The 23426-nt window shown below is 41.1% G+C and overlaps 1 protein-coding gene across 2 annotated transcripts in view; it reads right to left on the bottom strand.

The window, feature by feature from the left end:
- Positions 1-23398, bottom strand: part of RB1 (RB transcriptional corepressor 1) — a 123716-nt gene extending 100318 nt beyond the window's left edge. For both annotated transcript variants that reach the window (XM_058670761.1, XM_004577482.4), the window contains exons 1-4: positions 23090-23398; positions 19606-19732; positions 3025-3140; positions 59-178 (exon numbers count right to left, since the gene is read on the bottom strand). In XM_058670761.1, coding sequence (XP_058526744.1) covers positions 59-178; positions 3025-3140; positions 19606-19732; positions 23090-23217 — 491 coding nt within the window. In that variant the 5' untranslated portion in view covers positions 23218-23398. The remainder of the gene's footprint in view (positions 1-58; positions 179-3024; positions 3141-19605; positions 19733-23089) is intronic.
- Positions 23399-23426: the final 28 nt, after the last annotated feature.

Here is a 23426-nt window from a genome sequence, read left to right as displayed (position 1 = left end):
ATTTTTCAACTGTGATATGAAAAACCAATATATAGACTTAATTACGATTTTACTTTACCTTTCTAACTTGCTGTAGAGAGCACACAAAACATTATACTTCTTCAACAGTCTTGACATAGCACTATCAACTTTGGTACTTGTATCAATTTCTTTTAGTAAGTCGAAGAATTTATAGACACTACAAAAAATAGAAAAAAAACAAGTAACTTTCAAATTTTGTTTCACTTAATTTTCAAAGCATGGACATATCAACTCAAAAGAGCTCTACATTAAATCCCTATTATATTTCCTGTAAAGAATTAATTTTTTGCATTCCACTAGAATTTAAAGAGAAAAAATCAAGTACTCGTCATTCCTACATCCTTATATGTGTATATTTGTGCTTATACTTGTTAATAGTTCAGAATGCAGGAGGGAAAGGTCATGAAGGGAAACACACATGCAGATTCATTTCTATATCAAATCTGTGTTTTAAAAACCATGAGATCACATCCATTTATCCTATTCCAACACCAACTCCTAAGGTTCATTCTAATTCTTCAACAGTAAGAAACCTGGAAGTCATGTTTCTTTAATTTGCTTATACATGTAGTCAACCTCCCTGTGAATAATGCCCTTCCACCTTCAGAGTGAGTCACTACTCCAAATGAACACTCTCCTCTCCTGTCAGTCTGACACTATTTGGAACTGTATCTTCACCTTCTCCACAGGGCAACTTCCCCACCCTCTGTAGGCTCTGACTCCCCACACCAGGCTCTCCTCACGTGACTGTCATGACTCCTCACTAAGCTGCTGGTGCTACTCCCCAACACTACCCTCCACTCCATGTGATAGCCTCCCTCCTCCAACTTTGACATCTTTTCTGAACCCCATGACACTCCTCTGCCACAGATGTACACACTGATTCTTTGCCCAATCAATGGTTACAGAACTGAGATGTTTGGGAAGTGAAAAAGAAAGCTGATTAAAATGCTACAGATGTTTGAATGATAAATTTAAATCACTTATTATTAAAAAGTAAACCTATTTTAAACATCAATACATATATTTTTTCAATAGAGCATCCAAGATAGCACTGTATCTCACATACTGATTAGTAACCAAGTTTGTAGGAAATTATACTAAAACAGTTAACTGAACCAGAAGGTAGCCACTGGACCTGTTTATACACAGTCCAGCAACCAACGAAAGTGTCAGGTAAGCAGCACAGGGTACCGAACTCAAAAAAAAAGTTACTAAAAGTTCCTGTGATATAAAAGCCATTGAAGTAGCATGACAGACTAGGTGGAAAAGGAAATAAAGCAGCGAGAATGATAGAAGAAACTATAGAAAATGGGGGCGAGTATTGGCCCAGTTGTTTAAACCCTCGCCAGGGATGCCTACATTCCACATTGGAGTATGTGGTTTGAATTCAGGTTTTTCTTGCTTATACTCTAGCTTCCTGCTAACGTGCAGCCTGGAAGGCAGCAGGTGATGGCTCAAGTACTTGTGTCTGTCACCCATACATGGAATAAGTTCCAATCTGCTGGCCAGGCCTAACCTTGGCTCTTGTGGGTTTTTAAAGAATGAGCCAACAACTGAAAAGTTCTCTGTCTCTGCTGCTTTGCTTTTCAAACAAAATTAAAATAAATAAAATATTTCTTAAAAGATGATAATCAAACTACTGACTAGAAGACAAAAGAGAATAAAGTAAAATGTGGACATATCCAAAGAAAAAGAAATCAATCATAGGACAACTCTTTGTTACAGTTTCCTTTTTAACTTTTAAAAATTGTGTTATTTCATCTACGATTCATTTGAAAGGCAGAAAGAAAGAGAGAGGTAGAGAAAAAGATCAAGATCTCATATCTGATGGTTCAGTCTCCAAATGTCTGCAGCAGCCGGGGGTTGGCCAGGCTGAAGCTACGAGCCCAGAAAAAACCCAGGGCTCCAAAATGGGTTGCAGAGATGCAACCACTGAGCCGTCATTGCTGCCTTCCTGGGTGCACTTCAACAGAAGGACAGAATCAAGAGTGGAGCCAGGCTCGAGCTCCAGCACTACCATTTCACATACAGGCACCCTAAGTCGTAGCTTAACATCTGTGTCAAATCCCGGCACCTCAGTTCCAGTTTTTATGAGGTATATGACTAAACCTGTTATTGAACCATGACAGCTGTCAATTGTTAAAAAGAAGCCTTCTTCTTTGTTTACTTTAGAAATAACTTAAGGAATGGAAGCAGTAAAGGAGGAAGTTCAAGTCTGTATTGCATTGTATCGCAGACATTGTCTCGACGAACTATAAACATTATTTATCTTCTATTTGTATATTTATGAAAATTCAAGATCTTTGTTTCCACCCTCTGGAGGTAATAGATATTACTAAAAGAACAGTAAATTTTACTAACTTAAATAAAACACTAATTATTTTTAATTCTAAAAGGTTTTCCCCAAAAAGAAGTACTAAAACTACTTATTTGGTAAAACTATTTACTGCTGCATTTATGCTGCAATGGAAACAACAACAAGTCTTGGAAGGTATCTTATGGTAAAATTAATGAGTTATGGAAACAAATTAGGAAACTCTCCTACAGCTTATAAGCACAACAATAAATATTAATTAAGTAATTACTTGGTCAAGAATTATATTAGATATTCAAGTGATTATACATTCTGAAACATGAGGTAATTACAGTCTCTGCTATGTTAAAACAATCTTAAACTTCAATTTTCTCTAAACTCTTTTAAAAAGAGAAAGCTAGATGACTTCCATGAAAGTTTTATTAATACAAGTATTATATGTATATCTACTTTATAAACTATTTTTATGTCTAATTTGTCAACAGCAGCAAATAAATAACGAGAGACATAAAAGGTTTCCCAAGAAAAATTGCCATACTGTTCAGAAATATCAAAAACAAATTTTTTCATTAAGGCTTCTATGCATTTTCACTCAGCTTTAGCACTCATCACTAATTCTCTAAAGTCTGTGCAAGCAAAGTCCAGAAGCAGTTTAATAGCAGAGGTCTATGCAATAGAAATTTTACCTTATTTCTATGCTTTTTTGTAGCTCAGTAAAAGTGAATGGCATGTCATCAAGGTCAACTGCTGCAATGAAGATACAGATTCCCCACAGTTTCTTTTTCTTTTGATTATAACCTCCCTGGAAAAAAAAGGGTTCAAATATTTCATCATGTCATTTACACACCGGCCGAGGTAAACTGTGCTATATGCCTTTTGCTTATTGAGCTTAATGAAATAAATGTGTTTCCAAATCCTCATGGTGGCTTTTATTTGAAAACATTTCAAATGTATTAATAACATTCAAATTCTACATTTTAAGACAAAAAAATTATAAGACCAAAAAGGTGAATTACAACTTACTATGATAACTATACAAATCAGTCAGTTCATTTTTCAATAATCCAATATAACCAAAGGAAATGCTGATTTTGAAACCTGTAACTAGTTTTCTACTTCATTATTTGATTATCCGTTCTTTGCTCTTATTTATTCTTTAATCAACTTACTAATTCAAATTTTTTTAAAACTGTGCAATTTTTTGTTACTTAACTACCTTCTTTCTAAAAGGAAAATAATACCTCAATTTTCTGAGAATTGAGATAACATTTACACAGCACAGTGTGTGCACAGTATTTAGTATTCAAGGAGTGATGGCTTACCATTATCACTAGAATACTTTCTCATTATCATTATAACACTTTTTCCTTACCAATATATACCACCTTCTAAATGTGTATGTTGGGCCCAGCAGTGTGCCTAGCGGCTTAAGTCCTCACCTTGAATGCGCCCCGGGATCTCATGTGGGCATGGGTTCTAATCCCGGCAGCCCCACTTCCCATCCAGCTCCCTGATTGTGGCCTGGGAAAGCAGTCAAGGATGGCCCAAGGCCTTGGGACCCTGCAACCGCGTGGGAGACCTGGAAGAGGTTCCTAATTCCCGGCATCGGATCAGCGCAGCACCGGCCATTGTGGTCACTTGGGGAGTGAACCATCGGACGGAAGATCTTCCTCTCTATCTCTCCTCCTCTCTGTATATCTGACTTAGTAATAAAAATAAATCTTTTAAAAAATAAATAAATAAATATGTATGTTTTATGGGTAAAATTGCACTATATTGTTAAAAACAAAAAGTCAAATTATCTAATATTCTACTAAGCAATGGAAACTCTTTGTTTATACTTCCTTTAATCTTTTTTTATTTTTGATGATGTTTACATAGTTGATCAATGTGGGAAGGGCTGCTGATTAGGGGCAACTGTGTGTTTCCAAATTTTCTTTTTCTTCCTCCTGTATCTGGGAGTAGAGGAAATATAGGGGGAGAAGCCACACCCAACCTCCCAACTGCCTCAATACGCAGGGATGGGGAATGGCCACCGGATGTCATTCCAAGGTGTCCGATATAGAGCATGTTCTAAGGGTTCTGCTCAAGTGGTTTGGATAGTTATCACATGCTGTCGATCTTGCCAAATCAAGAATGAGGCGATCCTTCCAAGGTCCATTCGCTCACACAGTCTCTACCTTAGAGTCTCCATTCACCGAGATATTCACTGTCAATGCTTGACTAAGGAAGCTGACCAATTTATTCTGCCCTCCTTCCTCTGCTATGGTACCAGCTATCTTCAGCAGGCCCCAGTGGACTGCCATATCCTCCATGTGCATCTGGGCATGCCATCTACTGGTCAGTCTTAGCTACTGAGGAGGCGCAGTTCTGACACAGGCACTCCACAGTCCACAGATCCTGTGATTCTCCCCATGGTTGGAGTTTTGAGTTTTGAGTCCAGTGAGTCAGGTGAGAGGATCCCCAAGGAACTTCGTCTAAGGTGATCCCAGACCTGACTCTTGTGTATGCTTGACAGTATGGAGTCTGGCTCAGTATACCACCCACTCCAGCCTACACACACACTGGTAGTTGCAATTACTGTGTCAGTTCTGTCTCCAGCCCCATCTCTTATGCAAACCAATGGATGTTGTGGCCCAGCCCAACTCAGCCCAAAACACACTTGGTACTCACATACACCAGCAGGAACTACAGCCTAGTTGGAGCGATCTCAAGTTACCCCTACCAGTGTTATGAACTGGTCCAACCTGGCCCACTCCCAGACCTAACCCACACATACGGTGGCAGGTCCTATAACCTGGCCTGGTCAGTGTTGCCAGCCTTGGTTCTTGCATTCATCTAAGGGACTGTATCCTGACAGAGGTGTTCCACAAGCTCCTCTATCAGATCTCCTTTCAGTGGCAGACCTCAAATACATTGGTGGGCCCTTGGTCCAGACTGACTTAATCCACCTCCTATTCTGGCAAGAAAAGCAGCCTTGCCCAACCAGCCCACACTCATTCTGGTTCTTACTGTTGGGTGCTACAGCCCAGACACAGCTCTTATGTGGTTCAGCGGGTGCCTAGACCTAGCCCAGGTCATTCTGCAGCTACCCTGTCTCATGAGCACTAGTGGGTGCTGGAGTCTAGCCCAGTCTGGTTCACCCCAGACCCAGTACCCATCCATGCTGAGAGACATTGCAGCCATGTCTAGCCCAGACTGTCACCCCCATTCCAGCTCTAATGTTCACCAGTGGGAACCACAACCCAGCAGCAGTGTCCCCTGAGCTCCCCAACTGGGTGAGTTCCCAGCCCCTAAAATTGTGCATGCCAGTGGTTGCTCTGATCTAGCTCAGCACAGCCAACCCCCCATATTGGCTTTTGCCATCAGAAGCTGCATCCTGCACTGGCCCAGCTCGCACCCAGTCCCAACTCTCACTGGTGGGTGCTGCACCCTAGATTTGCTCATTCTACTCCCATTCCTGGCTCACACAAACCAGTAGGTATAACCTAGCCTGGCATAACCCACACTCCATCCTGGCTCCTGCACATGCCAGTGTGCTAAGGTTTGGCCTAACCATGCCCAGTCCGCTCCCCTCCAAAACCTACCCAGACACTGGCTAACAAGTGAAGAGCCCTGCCTAGCCTGACCAAACCCAGGTCTGAATCACCTGCTCACCAGCGAGAGCTACCAGCCACCAGAGGAGTTTCTCAAGTTCCCCTACCAGGCCCATTCCCAGACCCAGAACTCACATGTGCCATTGGATGCTGGGCCCTTAATCAGCAAAGTCTGTCCCTTTCCAAACTAGCCTTTGTATGAGCTGGTGGATGTGGTAACCCAGCCTGCCCCACACCCTATTCTTGGGTGCACCTGTGGGTGCTAGTCTGGATCAATCCATTTCTTTAATCTTACTAGAAGATCCCAAGAGAGCTGAAAAAAAATCACTAATTTTATATTTTGAAATTTCAATTATATACAACTTTAGGACAAATAATTATTATGGGTTGGAGTGTTTTATGAATAAATATTTAGCATCATCCAACTCTAAACTTTTCCCTAAGATTAGATCCTTGTGATATAAATAATTGGGCCCAGCGCAGGCCCAATTATTTGTATCACAAGTCTCTGAGCTGATATGGCTAAAGTCCCCTTGAAACCCCTGGCATCCCCTATGGGCACTGGTTCTAATCCTGCATCCCCGTTTCCCATCCAGATCCCTTCTTGTGGCGTGAGAAAAAGTCAAGAAACCCAAAGCATTGGAACCCTGCACTCACGTGGGAGATCGGAGGAAGCTTCAGATTGAACCGTGGCACTAAAAAATTAATACATTCTAATGTGTTCTTTGATCCATTCCACTCATCTACTTGTCTATCTTTTCACCGAGAGCACAAGGTCTTGACTATTTCGGTTTTCTTTATGATGTCTTATTCATTTTTACCTGAGCTTGGTTCAAGATTTTTCCATCTCAGAGTACTATGATTGAACTCTGCGCAAACAGCACTACAGGGGGCGTGACGCTGGGCTGAGTAGACGGCTGCACAGCACCTGTGGTAAAATCTCCTTAGACTCGGGGAAGCCTCAGCACCCACCTCCCCCTGCAAGCCCTCGCTCCAGATTAATAAGAGCAGAACAATTCTAGTCCACGGCATGTGGAAGGGAACTGACTCCTGCACCAGTGGACAGCTCTCGCAGTCCGCAGGAGCCGGCGCCCCATGCAAGGAAGCAGCCGCGGGCGCATCCATGGCTCCTTGCTGCCGCCGTGAGGGGACGAGAGGCAAGTGGATGACAAGCCGGCTCCCAATTCTGCTCAATGCCGCAATTCACACCCTGGCGTCCGTTATCTCCTCCTGATGATGAAGAGGATGCATAAGGAAGGTGTTGAGCACATTATTAAATTGCAGAATCGAGGGGCGGAAAAACTAAAAACTGTAAGATTCCTTCAACAACCAACGTCATAGTTCTAAATTCCAAGCTTCCTATGGTGTTGCTCCATTTTTTCAAGCGTTTTTCTTTGTTCCATTTTTTTACATTAATGTTTCTAACATTTTCACTACTACGATCCTTAGCCTCAGAGCTGTCAATTTGTATCCACTTCTCTTTTATGAAATGTTACTTATGAATTCCTTCTAACAAATGGATATTCTTCCAGGTTTTTTTTTTTTTAATTAAAAATCCTTGGGTCCTAGCATTGTGGCATAGCGAGCTAGATAGCTACCTAAGACACCAGTATCCCTTCTGTACACTGGTTTGATACCTAGCACCTTCAATTCTGATCCAGCTCCCTGCTGAAATGCCTAGGATGGCAGCAGAAAATGGCCCAATTCCTGAGGCTCTGCACTCCCTTGGGAGATCCTGAAGAAGATCCTGGCTTCTGGCTTCAGCCTGCTCCACCCAGCCCCAGCCATCACAGCCATTTGGAGAGTGAACCAGCAAATGGAAGATTTTTCCCTCCCTCTGTAATTATACTAGAATTTTTAAAAAGAAAAAAGAAAAAAATGTTGAGACATTGGGCCCTGATCAATGAATCAATTGATTCCCCTTGCAAGTGATACTGGGATCCCATATAGGTGCCAGTTTGTATTCCAGCTGCTCCACTTCCCATCCAGCTCTGTGCTTGTGGCCTGGGAAAGCAGTTGAAGATGGCCAGAAGCCTTGGGACGGTGAACCCGTGGGGTGTCGGGGGAGACCCCGAAGAAGCTTCTGGCTCCTGGCTTCCAATCACCTCATCTCTGGTCCTGCAGCTTTTTTGGGAATACATACTGAAGATTTTTCTCCGTCTCTCCTCTTTGTACATCTTATCTGCCTTTCCAGTACAAATAAGTTTAATATATATATATAAATCTTTAAAAAATTATAAACTCTTATCCCTGCGTTCTTCCCACTTTACATTATATGGCCTACATTTCCTTTAAGGCTTGGCTTATTCATTCTTCCCTCTGTCTTTTTAAATGTCTCTAAAAATTCTTTGTGTCAATTTTTCCTTCCCTCTGGTTATGAATAAGCTTTCATTACTTTTTTCAACAACAAAAGGCTTCATTACATATGCACATGCCCTCACTACATACACTCCTCTCTTGACTGTTCTCACTAGTCACACACTTACTCATCAGCTACAGTGAACTCTCACTGCACAGACACTATATCCGGTGCTTACAAATCCGTCTTACTACATCAGCACTCTTCCAGGGATGGGCATTTGGTGTAGCAGTTTGCTGTAGCCCCTGCTGGATTTCTGGTACTAGATTCCGTCTCAGCTTCCTGCTAATGCATACCCTTTTAGGTACTATGACTCCCTGCTACTCTTATCCAAGGTCTCGACTGAATTCTAGGCTCTTGGATGCTGCCCAACTTAGGCCTGGCTGTTAGAGATACTTAATGAAGGAACCAGTGAATTTAAGATTCCTGTCTGCCTTTCCAATAAAATGAAAATAAATTTAAAAGACCAGTAAACAAAAGAGAAAAATGTGCAATTTTCACCAACATTTTGAACAATGCTAATATCTCAGAATACAGCCATATGAAAGTTGGTTTGCTAATAAGTATCAAGTTCCTGAAAATCCTTCTGTCTCATATCTTAGAATTTATCCAGTGGAAATAACTGGAACACTGAGTCAAAATTTAGTGTACTAGAGATTCAAAGAATTACTTATGTGTAAAGACTAAATATCTTAAACTAGGTAGAGGTGTATGATGAAGCTGTAACACAGAATGATGCAAAAGCCCTAAAATTTTCCAAATAATTTATTATAAGAAGATAGAATATCCAAGATGCAATGTTTGTTAAGGGAGAAGAAAACACCTAAGTTAAAAATTCTGTGTACATTTTTATTCCAATTTTGTGGGGGGAAAAGTAAGGAAATAAAAGTTAAAATTTTATGAAAACATAGATTATCTTTCAAGTTGGTAGAATTATGAAGTTTTATTTTTTCATTATCCCAGAAATATTTTCCAAATTATCTAATGTGAAATAGATGAAAATATTCTAACTGCTAAATTAGGTTTACTCTTGACAAAAATAACTGAAACACCAAAATTTCAATTATGTATTTTATAATCTTTTTAAATATTTATTTACTTACTTATTTTAAAAGGCAGATTTTTTTTAGAAAAGGGAGACAAAGAAAAAGATCTTCCCATCTGCTCGTTCACTCCCCAAGTGGCCGTATCAGCCAGAGCTGAGCCGATTCAAAACTAGGAGATTCTTCTGGGTCTCCCACAAGCATGCAGTGTCCCAAAGCTTTGGGTCATGCTCCACTGCTTTCCCAGGACACAAGCAGGGAGTTAGAAGTGGAGCTGCCAGGATTTGAACCATAACCCATATGGAATCTAGGCTCATGCAAGGCAAGGACTTTAGCCACTGGGCTACCACACCAGAACCCTATATTTTACAATCTTAAAATCTATAATCAACACTATGTTACCACCTGCGTAAATTTGTTCGCACCATCCTAATGATAATCTCAAGTTAATGACAACTTGTCTGTATCCATTTTTAATGAATTTGCAAAAGAGCTCCACCAAGTGGTAGTATCAATCATCTTGGAAACACTACTAGTTAAATTACTATAAATTAACAAACATGAATTTGGGAATTTTACAAGTTGAAAGTGATGGTCTATTTAGACTATGTTTTTAAAAAGATTATTCTAAATCATACAAGATGTTATCCATGTCAAAAGCATATATCCTTATACTTAATTAATGAGACAATAAGTGATTAGTTACAAGGTTACTGAAATGTATTATTGGAAGGACTTTTAAAATTTAAGATTTATTTATTTCTGTTGGGAAGTCAGATTTACAGAGGAGAAGAGTCAGAAAGGAAGATCTTCCTTGTGCTGGTTCACTCCCCAAGTGGCCACAACAGCCAGAGCTGAGCTGATCTGAAGCTAGGAGCCAGGAGCTTTCTCCAGGTCTCCCACATGGGTACAGGGTCCCAAGGCTGTGGGCCATCCTCCACTGCTTTCCCAGGCCACAGGCAAGCACCTGGATGGGAAATGGGACCGCAGGGATTAGAATTGCCACTCACATGAGATCCTGGCATGTGCAAGGCGAGAACTTTAGCTACTAGGCTACTGCACTGGACCTGTGTTACTGGAAGCTTTTACACGCAGAGCTTCCTTAGACATCTGTCTACACCTGGATTTCCTCCTTGCCTGGGTTATATGTAGGAACAAAAGCAGTAACCCATTCATGTGAATATACACTGATGTACATGCAAAGAACGGCACAGTCAAAAGGAATGCAAAAGCTAACCTTGCTTGTACTTCTTCACATGTATTTATACCACAGTGAGACAGAGACATATTAAAAGACCAGCTGAATCAACCACCCAGTTACACATGCCTTTGTGGGAAAATGGTGTATTGTTTCACTCCCAGAAAAACACCTACTTGCCACCTTCAGATTTACCTGATCTTCTGCCTAAAAGATAAGCACCTAGGACCTGCTCCCTTAAGAACACCTGTGGAATGTAGGCCTAGCTAAGCTCTAACTGGTTACTTACTCGTTTGTTCCTATCTAAACTACTCTGTAAGCATCTTGAAAGCACATAAATTGTTACCTAATTTACTACTGTACCCACAAAAGCCTTGTATAGCACCCAATATTAATACATGTTAAATGTATATTTCATTTTTAATGTATTTTTAATTTGAAAAGCAGATTTATTTACAGAGAGAGGAGATGTGCATTTCTTTTGTTATATACCCAGAAGTAGAACTCTTAATCCATATAGTTGTCCTATTTTTAAAAGAACCTTCATTTGGGTTTCCATAAAGGCTAAAGCAATCCACCTTCCCAGGAACTGTGTACCAGGGTTTCCTTTTCTCTACATCCTCTCATCAGCTACCTTTTGAATTTTTGATTATGATCATCCTAGTAAGTGATATCTCACTGTGGTTTTGTACTTTGCTGACAATTAGTGCAGTGGAGTATCTTTCTACACACCTATTCTCCATATGTGTATTTTTAAGGTTTATTTTTATTTGAAAGGCATATTTTTATAGAGTAAGAAGAAGAGATCACAAGAGAGGTCTTACATCTGCTGGTTCATTACCCAAATGACAGCAATGGCCAGAGCTGAACTGATGTGAAGCCGGGAGCCAGGAGCTTCTGCCAGGTCTCCTGTAGGTGCCCAAGGACTTGGGTCATTCTCTACTGCTTTCCCAAGTTCTAAGCAGAGAGTTGGGTCAGATGTGGAGCGGCCAGGATGCTGGTGCTGCTATGTCATCATGCCAGCCCCCATTTGTTTCATTCTGGACTTTCCATTCTGTTCATTGGTCCATGTGTCTGTTTTTAAGCCAGTTCCATGCCACTTTGATTATTGTAACTTGGTAACAATCTTTGAAATAATCCAGTTGATCTGTCAAGCAACTGTTCAATATCGCTTTAGAGCTATTCAGAGCATTTTGTGGTTTCACACAAATTTCAGGGTTGTTTTTACTACTTTGGTGAACAATGCCCTTGGAATTTTGATTGAGACTGCACTGAATCTGAAGGTCACTTCTGGTACTATGAATACTTCGACAGTATTAATTTTCTGCCTCATAGACATATCTTGACATTTACTTGTGTCTTCGTCAATGCCTTTCATCCAATGCTTTTTAGTTTTCAGTAGAAAAAAATTTTACTTCTTTTGTTTACTCTTAAACATGTTATTCTTTTTGATGCTAATGTAAATGGTATTCTTTGAAATTTGTTAATATAAAGAAACAACTGATTTTTGAATGTTGGTTTGCTATCTTTTATCCTGCTCAATTCATTTTATTTGGTTTTTTGCTTTAATAGTTTTTTGTGTGTGGAAGGGGGGGTTATTTACAGTTCTCTCTATATGAGGTCATGTCACCTGCAGCCAGTATTATTTCTTCCAAGCCAAGAAAAGGAGTTGCTGATTGCTGAATGTTTTTTTTTCCCATCTTCATGAGTTTTCACAAACCCAGCACGACACTCTGAAGATTAAAAATTATTACGGACTGGGAAAAATATGAAAATGAATACACTTTCTTCAGAGAAAATGAGGGACCAATTTTTGAAGACTGGAAGGATATTTGAGGAACCAGAATACTGAGGACCCTCCAAAAAAAGAAATTCAGAAAGTCTTAAAATTAAGAAAATCTATGTGGATTCTTTTTTCTTTTAATGAAAAGATTATTGGCTAGACTTTACACTACATGCTGTTAAAAAATTCCAAATCTTTAGAAAACTGGCTATGAGTATTTTGTGATACCAGATAATTTTGATAAAAATACAGATCTTTGTACTTCCCGGATATTTCATTTTCAAATGAAATTATAGTGTTGATTACATACATTTTATACTTTCCAATAATAATATTGTAAAAAAACCATATTTCTTCCTCATCCATTTGGATAAATTTCATTTTTGTTCCTTGCCTAATTGCTCTGGCTGGGATTCCCAGTACTATGTTAAACAGAAGTGGCAGAATGACAAGTGAAATGCATTTATTGCATTGAGATGTTTATGACTTTTGGCCTTCAGTCTTTCAACATCACAGATCATATTTTCAGAACTGTATATGTTGAAATGTTTTCACATACCAGAGATAAATCTCATTCTGTCACAGCACATGAGCCTTGCTCAAGGATTTTTGTATTTTCAAGGATTTTTGCATCAATATTTCCTCCTGCTGTGATTCTGGCCTACAATTTTCTTTTTTTTTAAATTTTCTTATTGTCTTTCATCTCAGGATAAAGCTGCTCTTGTAAAATGAGTTGAGAAATGTTTCTTCTTTTCAACTTGCCAAAATACTTTGAGAAAGGTCAGTAGTAATTTCTTTAAAGTGTTAGAGTTCATCAAGTCCTAGTAGTTTTTGCTGTTGGGAGATTTTTTTGGTTCCACAGTCTACTTACTTATATTGTTATGTTCAGATTTTCCATTTATTTATGGTTTAGACTTGGTAAGCCACGTGCTACTAGTTAACTTGTTTACTAGGTCATCAAATTTGTTGCTGTGTAATTTCACAGCAGTCTCTTAAGATATTTTGTATTTCTGTAGTATTAGCTGTCATCTCTGCTCTTTAATTTCTGATTTTATTTGAATCTTCATTATTTTTTAGTCTATAAAAATCTGTCAATTTTATCTTTCTAAAACACTTGTAGTTGTATTGTTCTTTTTCTATCATATTTTTAATTTTTTCCATTTATGCCTGCTCTAATCTTTCTTTATTAAGATTTACATATTTAGGGCCTGGCATGATAGTGTAGCAGCCAAAGTCCTCACCTTGCACACACCAGGATCCCATATGGGTGCTGGTTCTAATCCCAGCAGCCCCGCTTCCCTTCCAGCTCCCTGCTTGTGGCCTGGGAAAGCAGTCAAGGATAGCCCAAAGCCTAGGGACCTGGCACCCGTGTGGAATTCCTGGAAGAAGCTCTTGGCTCCTGGCTTCTGATTGGCTCAGCTCTAACCATTGTGGCCGCTTGGGGAGTCAACCATTGGAAGGAAGATTTTCCTCTCTGTCTCTCCTCCTCTTTGTATATCTGCTTTTCCAATAAAAATAAATAAATCTTTTTAAAAATTACATATTTCTATAAAAGGCAGAGTGATGGTGGGAAAGTATGGGAGGGCCATTCTTCCCTCGGTTGATGCACTCCCCCAAATGGTTAGTATATCTGGGTCTGGGCCAGGCAGAAGGCAGAATGGTGGAACTCCATGTTTGATGTGGGTAGCAAAAACCAAAGTGCTTAGGGACTGGATTAGAAGCAGTGCTGTCAGTACTCACACTGGCATTCCAATATGAGATGCAGGCATCACAAGCAGTGGCTTAACCTGCTGAACCACAATACAAACCCTGCTCTGATTTTTTTCCCTTTCTTCTATTTATCTTGGTCTTAGTTCTTGTACTTTCAAGTTCTTTGAAGTACAAAGCTGATTTATCTGAGATCTTTTTCTCTTTGCGTTGATATTTATCATTTAAAACTTTCTCAGAACTTTTTTTTGCTGCAATCAGTAGGTCCAAAATTGCTTTTGTTTGTTTCTCTCAATATTTTTTTTTATTTCTTCACTGACTCACTGTTCAGGAACAAGATGCTTCATTTCCACACATTTTTTTTTTAAATTTCTCAATGATCCTAGGTGTGTGGATTTCTACTAGCAAATAGCACAATAGTTAGAAAATACACTTAACAAGATCTCACTCTTCTTAAAAATGTTAAGACTTGCTTTGTGGTTTATCATATGATCTGTGCTGAGGAATGTTCCTATGTGCCTGAATATCCAGGTACTCTCATGAGTGTCGGTTGTTACGATGGATTCTTCTGGGGCTGCTGCTCTCACTGACATTACACCCCTAACCACTCTTATTCACCCCAGTGCTGGAAAGTTCCCTTGAATTGAAATTTCCTAAGATGTCAAGGCAAGAGAGGAGATAATGAGTGTTCCCAAAACAGCTGCATTGTATGTCATTAGAATAAATGGATTCCAGGTGGACAGGGAACTGAAAGGGATACTGAGCCTCCAGCCTAGCGGTCTTAAGGTTTCTAGAGTTCCCAAGCTACATTCTTTGACAAATTTTACAATACTTAACCAAAGAGAAGGCTTATTTACTTTCAATAAAGCCAAGTAACTTAAACAGCAGATACATCACTACTGGTAGAGTTCATTGCAGTACATGAACACAATTTACCTCATGCTGATAAAAAGCACTGTTGTATACCTTGAATAAAATCAGAGAAGATTACTGAAGTTTAGTAGGCAGATTCTGAACTGTAGATTCAATGTGAAGGAAAAATAATGATCACCTAGTGGTTTTCAATGCAATACAGTCCCAATTCAACTTGCTTTAAGTGATCTTTAAAATGTGAAAATTTAGGTGCATACAAAAGGGATAAATTACAGCAAGAAAACAAATAGCAATCTATTTCACTTTTTGTTTGATAAATTAATTCATTTCAGAGGCAAAACTTGTGGCTCAGGAAATTAAGCTGCCTGCTGGGACACTCACATCACAATTTAGTGCCACCTCCACTTCTTTTTGTTTTTGTTGTTGTTGTTGCAGACAGAAAAGTTTATTTGCAAAGGGACCAGATGAGCAGGGAAGGGAGAGGGGTGGGGAAACCACCTCTGGAGAGAATGCCAGGAGGTAGGGTGCCTCTGAGGGAAAGAGAGACCCTACCTCCACTTCTGATTCTGCCAATGCACCCGGGAGGCATCAGATAATGGCCCAAGTACTTGGTCCCTGCCACTTACAGGGGAGAACTGGATGGAGTGCCAGGCTCTTGGCTTCAACCTGGCCTGTATCTGGTTTTTGTGAACAGTTGGGAAGTGAACCAGTGGATGGAAGATCTCTGTCTCTCCTTTTCTGTCACTCAACTTTTCATATAATTTTATTTTAAAAAGACACAAGAAAAATGCATTCCAAAACTCTCCTAAATATCTAGAGTTTATTATTATTACTATTATTATTACTATTTGAAAGATACAGAGGCAGAGATACAGAAGCCAATCCTGCACCGACTGGTTTACTTCCCAAATAGCCACAAGAGCCAGAGTTGGGCCAGGCTACAGATAGAGACTAGGAACTCCATTCAGACTTCCCAAGGAGATGGAGTACCTTGGCCAGCATCCACTGCTTCCCAGGGGAATTTGCAAGGAAGTTGGACCAGAAGCACCCAACAGCCAGGACTCAAACTGGCATTCCAACACATGCTGCTGATGAAGCAAGTGGCCACTTCGACCACAATGCCAGTACAATACCTAGGTTTCACATAAATTTGATCATGTTTATACTTGAATGTATAATAGAAATAACTGCCAGTCTGAAAATAACTAACAGCTCTCTAAAATTATATTATATAAAGAACAACATTCTATTAGTGCTATTTATAACCATGTATTTCAAGACTGCATCCGTTGTATGTAATTTGTATTTATATGGGAAACAGATGTTTAAGCACAGAAAAAGCAATTAGTCCTATTAAATTGAGATTTAAGACCAATTTGCGTCCTGGCTACTCCACTTCCAATCAAGCTCCCTGCTAACATGCCTGAGAAAACTGCAGAGGACAGCCCAAGTGCTAGGGTGCCTGCACCCATATGGGAGATTGAGAAGAAGCTCCTGGCTCCTGGCTCCTGGCTACAGATGGGCCCAGCTCCAATGCGGCCATTTGGGGAATGAATCAGCGGAAACAAGATCTTTGTTTCTCTCCTCTCTGCCTCTGTAATTCTGCTTTTCAAATAAGCAAACAGATCTTTAAAAATATAAAATAACATACCCTAACTCCAAAAGGAGTCCAGAGGGGAAAAACATTCTTACACTGTAATTCTATCAAAGAAAGATTCCCGGGACCAGCGTGGCCTAGCAGCTAAAGTCCTCGCCTTGGACGCACCAGGATTCCATGTGGGCGCCAGTTCTAATCCCGGCAGCTCTACTTCCCATCCAGCTCCCTGCTTGTGGCCTGGAAAAGCAGTCGAGGACGGCCCAATGCTTTGGGACTCTGTGCCTGTGTGGGAGACGCGGAAGGAAGTTCCTGGCTCCTGGCTTCGGATCGTTGCGCTCCCTTGGGGAGTGAATCATCGGAGGGAAGATCTTCCTCTCTGTCTCTCCTCTTCTCTGAATATCTGACTTTGTAATAAAAATATATAAATCTTTTAAAAAAAGATTCCCAAGGTGTTTGATAAATCCTTCTTATATTCATTTCAGGAAGACAGGACAAAATCTAGGTTTTCTGAGAATCGGGGAATTTTTTTTTTTTTCAATAGAAAACACAAGGAGCTAAGGAGCTGTCTGGCTGGCAGGGGGCGCGCTGAGGCGTGTGCGCGTGCGCGAGCGCCACAGCTGAAGCACCAGTCCAGCAACAACTGCACCTTCAGCCGCTGTCCATGGTGGCCAGCGCGCCACTGGCGGTCCGCAACTGGCTCTCAGGGTACCAACACATCCACGCTCACCGCCCGGTGCCTTTGCATCACAGGCGATCCACAATTTTTCCAAGAGCCTTCTTGCAAGTGGGGGCATTCACGGTGGTCCATTGGCGCTTGCGCTCCACAGGGTCTTCAGCGATGGTCTGCCAGAGCCTACGTGCACCCCGCGCTTCGCGGAAGCTCATAAATGCCCGCAGGCTGGGCCACAGTATTGCGCGAGGTGGCTTGCCGAAGGTTATAAACCAAGGGCCCGGAATCGTGCACAGTTCCCCCAAATGTCACCACGCCACAAGTTTGCCGCGGCTCGGAAATGCCCGCAGGACAGTCCATGGTATCGTGCATACGATCGCTTGCTGACCCAGCAGCGGATCGTGTGTAATTCCCTCAGACGTCTACACAGCACCAGTTTGCTGCGGTTCGGAAATGCCTGCAGGCCAGTCCATGGTATCGCGCATGCGATCGTTTGCCGATGGTTGCATACCACCAGCAGAGGATTGTGCGTAATTCCCTCAGACATTTACGCACAGTTTGCCGCGGTTCGGAAATGCCCGCAGGCCGGGACACGGTATCACGTACGGTGGCTTGCCGAAGGCAGTACACCGCCCTGAATGGACCGGGATCGTGCCCAGTTCTCCCATGTCTACACGCCACCACCGCCCTCGGCAGGTGGAGACAGAAGACAGCGCAAACATCCAGGGTGCTTTTAAGAGTTCCCGCTGTGCCGGCTAAGCCGCTCCAAGCGGAAACATTAACAAATGATAGCAACAGCCTTATCCAATGACTTGTGGCGATCAGAACATGATTCCACAGGCAGCGACGTGCCACATCAAGATGAGAAACGAAGACACTAGATCGTACCTAAACAACAACAAATCTAAATTTCCTTTAACACTAATTACTTTTTGAAACAGAAGAGAGGGTCCTGAGCGGGAAGGGACGTTTCAGCTACACTGCCTGCAGTTACTCCATGGATCTGCTGCGCAGCCTATTCTGGAAGAACACTTCCCACAGCGCAGCCCCAGCCTCTACTCCTCCAATCTGCCCCTGCCCGTTACCAGGCCAGGGAACTATTCTTCCACCTTTGGACTCTCCAGGCACAATTAATACAACCAATGGCAGGTTCTATGTATGGATTAACGCGTCTTGGGCATCCATTCCAGTTTTTACTTTACCGGAAAGATGCTTCCCCTTGCTTCTCTCAAGATAGTCCTATGAGAGGTTTATATTGGACTTTTGTTCTGCCCTTATGTTTTGCAATGTTCTGACTTACAACTTTAGCTTCAGAGGAAATAGTCAATAATCTTGTTGGCGATTAACATCCCAATCATAACGTAGTAACTATTTTTTAACCCATTCATCAAAAAAATCATTGGCAATTTGGTTGTTTTGTTTAGTCTCAAGTTTGCTGATGAAGAAATCACAGAGTGTAATTTAGTGACAAATTTTTCATAGTTTAGACTCAATAATTCAATTTCTAAGAACTGATTCTAATAAAATAATAACAGATTCACTAATTTAGTTGACAAATTACCAAGGACTTAATCTGAGCTAAGCATTAATATAGATGCTTATTACTTTGTTTTAAAGCATCAGAAAGCTGAAGAAAAAAACTAAATACTAAATACTAAAACTAAATAGGGTTAACAAAGAAAATACAGATAACAGATAAAACATTATACTACTACCAGAAAACATACTACCAAAAATGAAAAAAGTAAATATCTATGACAGGTTAAGCAAAAAACATACAAAATTATATGTAGCTACATGTAACTATGTATATATATGCCTATACATAGATATATTTGTGTAATTCCCACATTTACTTTTGGGATCCTATTTCTTTGGGATCTTAAGTCTAGTTACTTCATTTTATTTCTGTTTTTCATCTCTCAAATGAATATTTTAAATTTTACATGTAAAATATTTTATAGCTCTTATTTCAAAAGATTGTTAAATAAGATATTTGCTAAGTACTTATAATTTTCTTCTGATACATTAAAACACTAGATATTAGTTGCTGCTGTTACTGTTATATACACACATACATTTACAAAAAATCAGAAAAAGATACTAAACTATTATCAAAATCTTGAACTCTAACAAAGCTAATTCTGAGACAATAAAAAAAATTAACACTGACCGCATAGATAGTATTAAATCATTTTATAACATACAATATTTTTAAATCTTACAAAATAGTGAAGTACTTGCAAGCAAAATATATCTAAGATTTGCATTAAAATAGGAAGTTTATTCTGAGCCTTTTTAATTTTATCAGAAGCAAACTATCTTTGGATAATAGAACTACCTTATTTGATATATTTTTGTCTACTTTCCAAATTTTCTACAGTGGTTTGCAACTATTTTTTTGCATTTTTTTTTCCAAAAAATTTTAAGAAAATCCTTACCGATGCTCCATTAGCAGATGAAATTTTCTCCCAAGTTAACCAAGCTCTTTCTCTGACATGATCTGGTATCTTTAATTTCTGACATAATGCTGTAAAATCGGGGTCTTCAGTTTCTTCAAACTCAAGCCTAGCAAATGAAAACAATCATATAACAGCACATATTCTTAAATCACACTGGTTAAGTAAACATTTTTTCCAGTGGTCTGCAAGCAACACAATTCTGAAAAACTGTAGTCTGCAATGTTTCATATATTCTCTCTATCCATCAATACTTACTGATCGTGATTTTGGTATGTTATCAGATGGTTTACTTCAACTCTTTCTCCCTTGAGCTTTCTTTACCAAGACCAGCATCCAATAAATTATTAGTAGCTAACTTTTTTCCATTCATTTAATGTTTGACACACAGACAGAATAATAATTAATATTTTCCATCTTTACTAAAATCCTACATAAAGTGCCTTAGATCCACGGTTTCACTGAATCTCCACATCAACCCTATAAGGTATCTATCCTCATTATCCTTAATGTCTAGATATGCTTCAGAGAAGTTTAAAGCACTCATGTGAGGTCACTGCCACTGTGGGGTAAACCATGATACGAACTCAACAATCTAACTCCAAAACCCAAGCTCCTGAGCACTAGTTTGGACTGCCAACTCCTATTAAGTCCTTTTTGGACTGCCAACTCCTATTAAGTTTAGGTTATTTCAACAATAAAGATGGCATGCAGTTTCTAGTGACAGTTTCCCTTGCAACTATATCATTTAGGCAAGAGCTACTGCAACAGAAACAAGATCTCAATACTCAAACAGAAATGGACCTTGTCAGTTAAGTGCGCCTGGACTGGACCAGTGGATCCACCTCTAAGCATTCCTAACTTCAGAATGCCAAGCAATGATTCAACTCCTGTTAAGTCCAGTCACACACTGCTCAACAACGTCTTGGTTTGCAATGGGCAGCATTTATGATAGTGGTTCAATAGATATTCAAAAAATTTCCTATTGCCTGTTAGGTCTAGAGTAACCCTAGTACCTTAGTGCATAGCACTAATTACGCGTTTGGGGTGATGCAGATGTAGGCATACTATGGTGACATTACTATTCATGTGAAAGAACAATCATAATCATCAAAAATGATACTACTGGTTTAGGTATTCACTACACTATGCTTTTTCATTGCTATTTTAGAAAATATTCCTTCCAATCATAAAAATAAAATTTACTATAAAACAGAATACTGTGTTTCAGTGACAGCAGTCACATATATGCATGTTTAACAAATCTTGGTGAACCAAGAGGCCATTTGGGGTTATTGTTCAACTGAATCCAGGTTCCTGTAGTACATGCTACGACATTCACACAACAATGAAATCACCCAACAGTGCATTTCTCAGAACACAGCCCTAGCATTATGTGGCACATAGCTACAGTTAATCTGCAAACATGAACAAAATAATCTCTTGTATAGGTTTGACATGTAGGAAAATTCATTTGTAATTCCATCATTGAAGATTATAAGCATATCTCATTTTATTGCACTATGCCTTACTGCACAACACAGATACTGCATTGCTTTACAAACAGAAAATTTGGGAATCTCGCACAGACAGAGCAAGTTTTTCAGCATTTTTCCAACGACTTGGGTGGCTGCTAGCATTTTCTCACAAAAAATATTTTTTAAAATTAAGCAATGTACATTGTGTCTTGAATCACAATGCAAATGTGCACTGGAGAGAACACAGTATAGTGTAAAAATAAATGTAAGTGAACAAGGGAAAAAACGCAAGTTACTCGCTGTACTGCCATATACACTTTATGGCGGCGCTCTGGAATGCAATCTGCCATATCTCCGAGGTCTGCTGGACGAAAAATGAAGGAAACAAAAGCATTCTTTCCCCCAGGGGATGGCCAGAACTTTAATATTTCTGGTTATCATGCAATCTTTGAGAATGCTTCTTTAAAACAGACACACCACACCGCTCTTCTCAAGGACGGGTATGGGTACAGTGGAATTTAATCAGAAACTAAAGTGATGTCTTCTCCCTGGATACCCCTCAAATCTGGTTTTGTTCTTGCTTTCGCTAGTGAGTGTATGATTTTTAACTGACTCACAAGATGGTCTTTTTAATTACGTGAATTTTTAATAGATCCGCAAAATAGTATTTCAATATTTTACAATTTTGTCTGAGTCCCGTTAGGAATCTGGAGTGGAAAGAAAGATACTATTCAGAGGGGATAAAACAGGAGTTGGTGGGGGAACGGGGGGGGGGGGGAGGGAGTGCCGCTAGAAAACAAGAGTGGCATACCCCTGCCATGGATCCGAGCTCTCTCCAAGGAGAGCCGGCACAGACAATAAATAACACAACTTCTCCTCTCAGTCCTAGTTGCCTCACCGCAAAAGTAGCACAATCAAGAAAAAGGTGTTGCAATGCAACGAATATATCTCCCTCCCGGTCACGTAGTCCTGCGTCCAAGATTCCACTCGCCAAGGCGGGGAAAGAGGGGGGAGGGCAGAGAGAGGTCCTCGTGGAGCGGGGGAGGGGAGTTCCACGTGAGCAGAAAAACAGCACCAATTTTTGTACCGAAATCTAACAAAACCGAAAATAGGGGACCCCAGAATCCCTGCTGACACAAAGTGAAAGGCAAAATGGAAGAAATAAATAATAAGGCGTGCCAAGGCCCGCAAACATACAAGAGTTCTATCCAACAGGGAAAAAAAAAGGCAAGCAGAAAACGAAAGGTTTAGTAACTTTCAAGCACTTTGTTAAAGGTCTCTATGAGGTTTTGGCGCACGGGCCGGTTCGCCTAAAAAGTTAGGCTTCTCCAAGTGTCTACAGATGACTTTAAAGCCTCAAGGCCTCCACGCATTGTTCTAGGGAACCCCACAAAGCCTCGCAGCCGCGTAGCCCGTGGGCAATTGACACTCGGCTCCCCGCCCTTCACGTCCAAGGCCTTTTCCCGGCCTCTCCCAAGTCTGGGCTTCCCAAGCAGCGCAAACCCAGAGGAAGAAAACTTTCAACTGTTGCATCATAGAAACCCCCTTCCCCGTCCCCTAAAAAGAAAGGCAAGCGCCGATCAGAAGAAAAACTCTCCAGCACACAACCAGTCACATTTTTTTTTTGTACTTAAAGAAAAGAACAATATTTTTTGCACCGCCTGAGAGCTCACATTCAGTCGTCGGCTGCGAAGCTCCGTCTCGCTAGAGGAGACTGCACCTGTCACTTCGCTCGGGGACCCGAGCCTCACCCGCCCGACACCTGTCAAGCTGGAGCCGAGACCCCTCCAGCACCCCTCTCCCCGGGCTCGCGATCCCCGATCTCTGTCACCCTCACGCAGACGCTCCCCCAAGCCGTGAGGGACGCGCAGGGACCCTCCCGCCGCCGGGTCCGGCCCCGGGACAAGATGCGCCCAGCCGCCTCGGCACCCCCGGGGTGCCCCTCTCTAGCGCTCACGGTGGCGGCGGCAGCGGCCGCGCTAGCTCACCTGGCCAGAGGCAGGTCTTCGGGACCACTGTCCCGTTCCGCGTCCTCCTCAGGAGGGGGCGGCGGCGCTGGGGGTTCCACGGCGGCGGTAGCGGCAGCGACCGCTCTTCGGGGGGTTTTGGGAGGCATGACGCCCTTTCAGTGCAGGAGCTACGAGCTGAGCAGCAGCGCGGAGGAGGCCGACGCGCGCGCACCTCGGGACACGCCCCGTCCCCTCCCGACTCCCGTTACAAAAATAATTTGAACGTCCCCTGAGAAAAACCGGACGCGCCCTCCCCCGCCCGGCAACCAAGCGCCGCGTCCAACCGCGGGAAAACGTCACTTCCGCCCGCGGCGTC

Source organism: Ochotona princeps, chromosome 12, assembly GCF_030435755.1.
Source record: "Ochotona princeps isolate mOchPri1 chromosome 12, mOchPri1.hap1, whole genome shotgun sequence".
NCBI classification, from domain to species: domain Eukaryota; kingdom Metazoa; phylum Chordata; class Mammalia; order Lagomorpha; family Ochotonidae; genus Ochotona; species Ochotona princeps.
The sequence above is the reverse complement of the archived record's forward strand: the minus strand, read 5'-3'. Positions and strand labels throughout refer to the sequence as shown.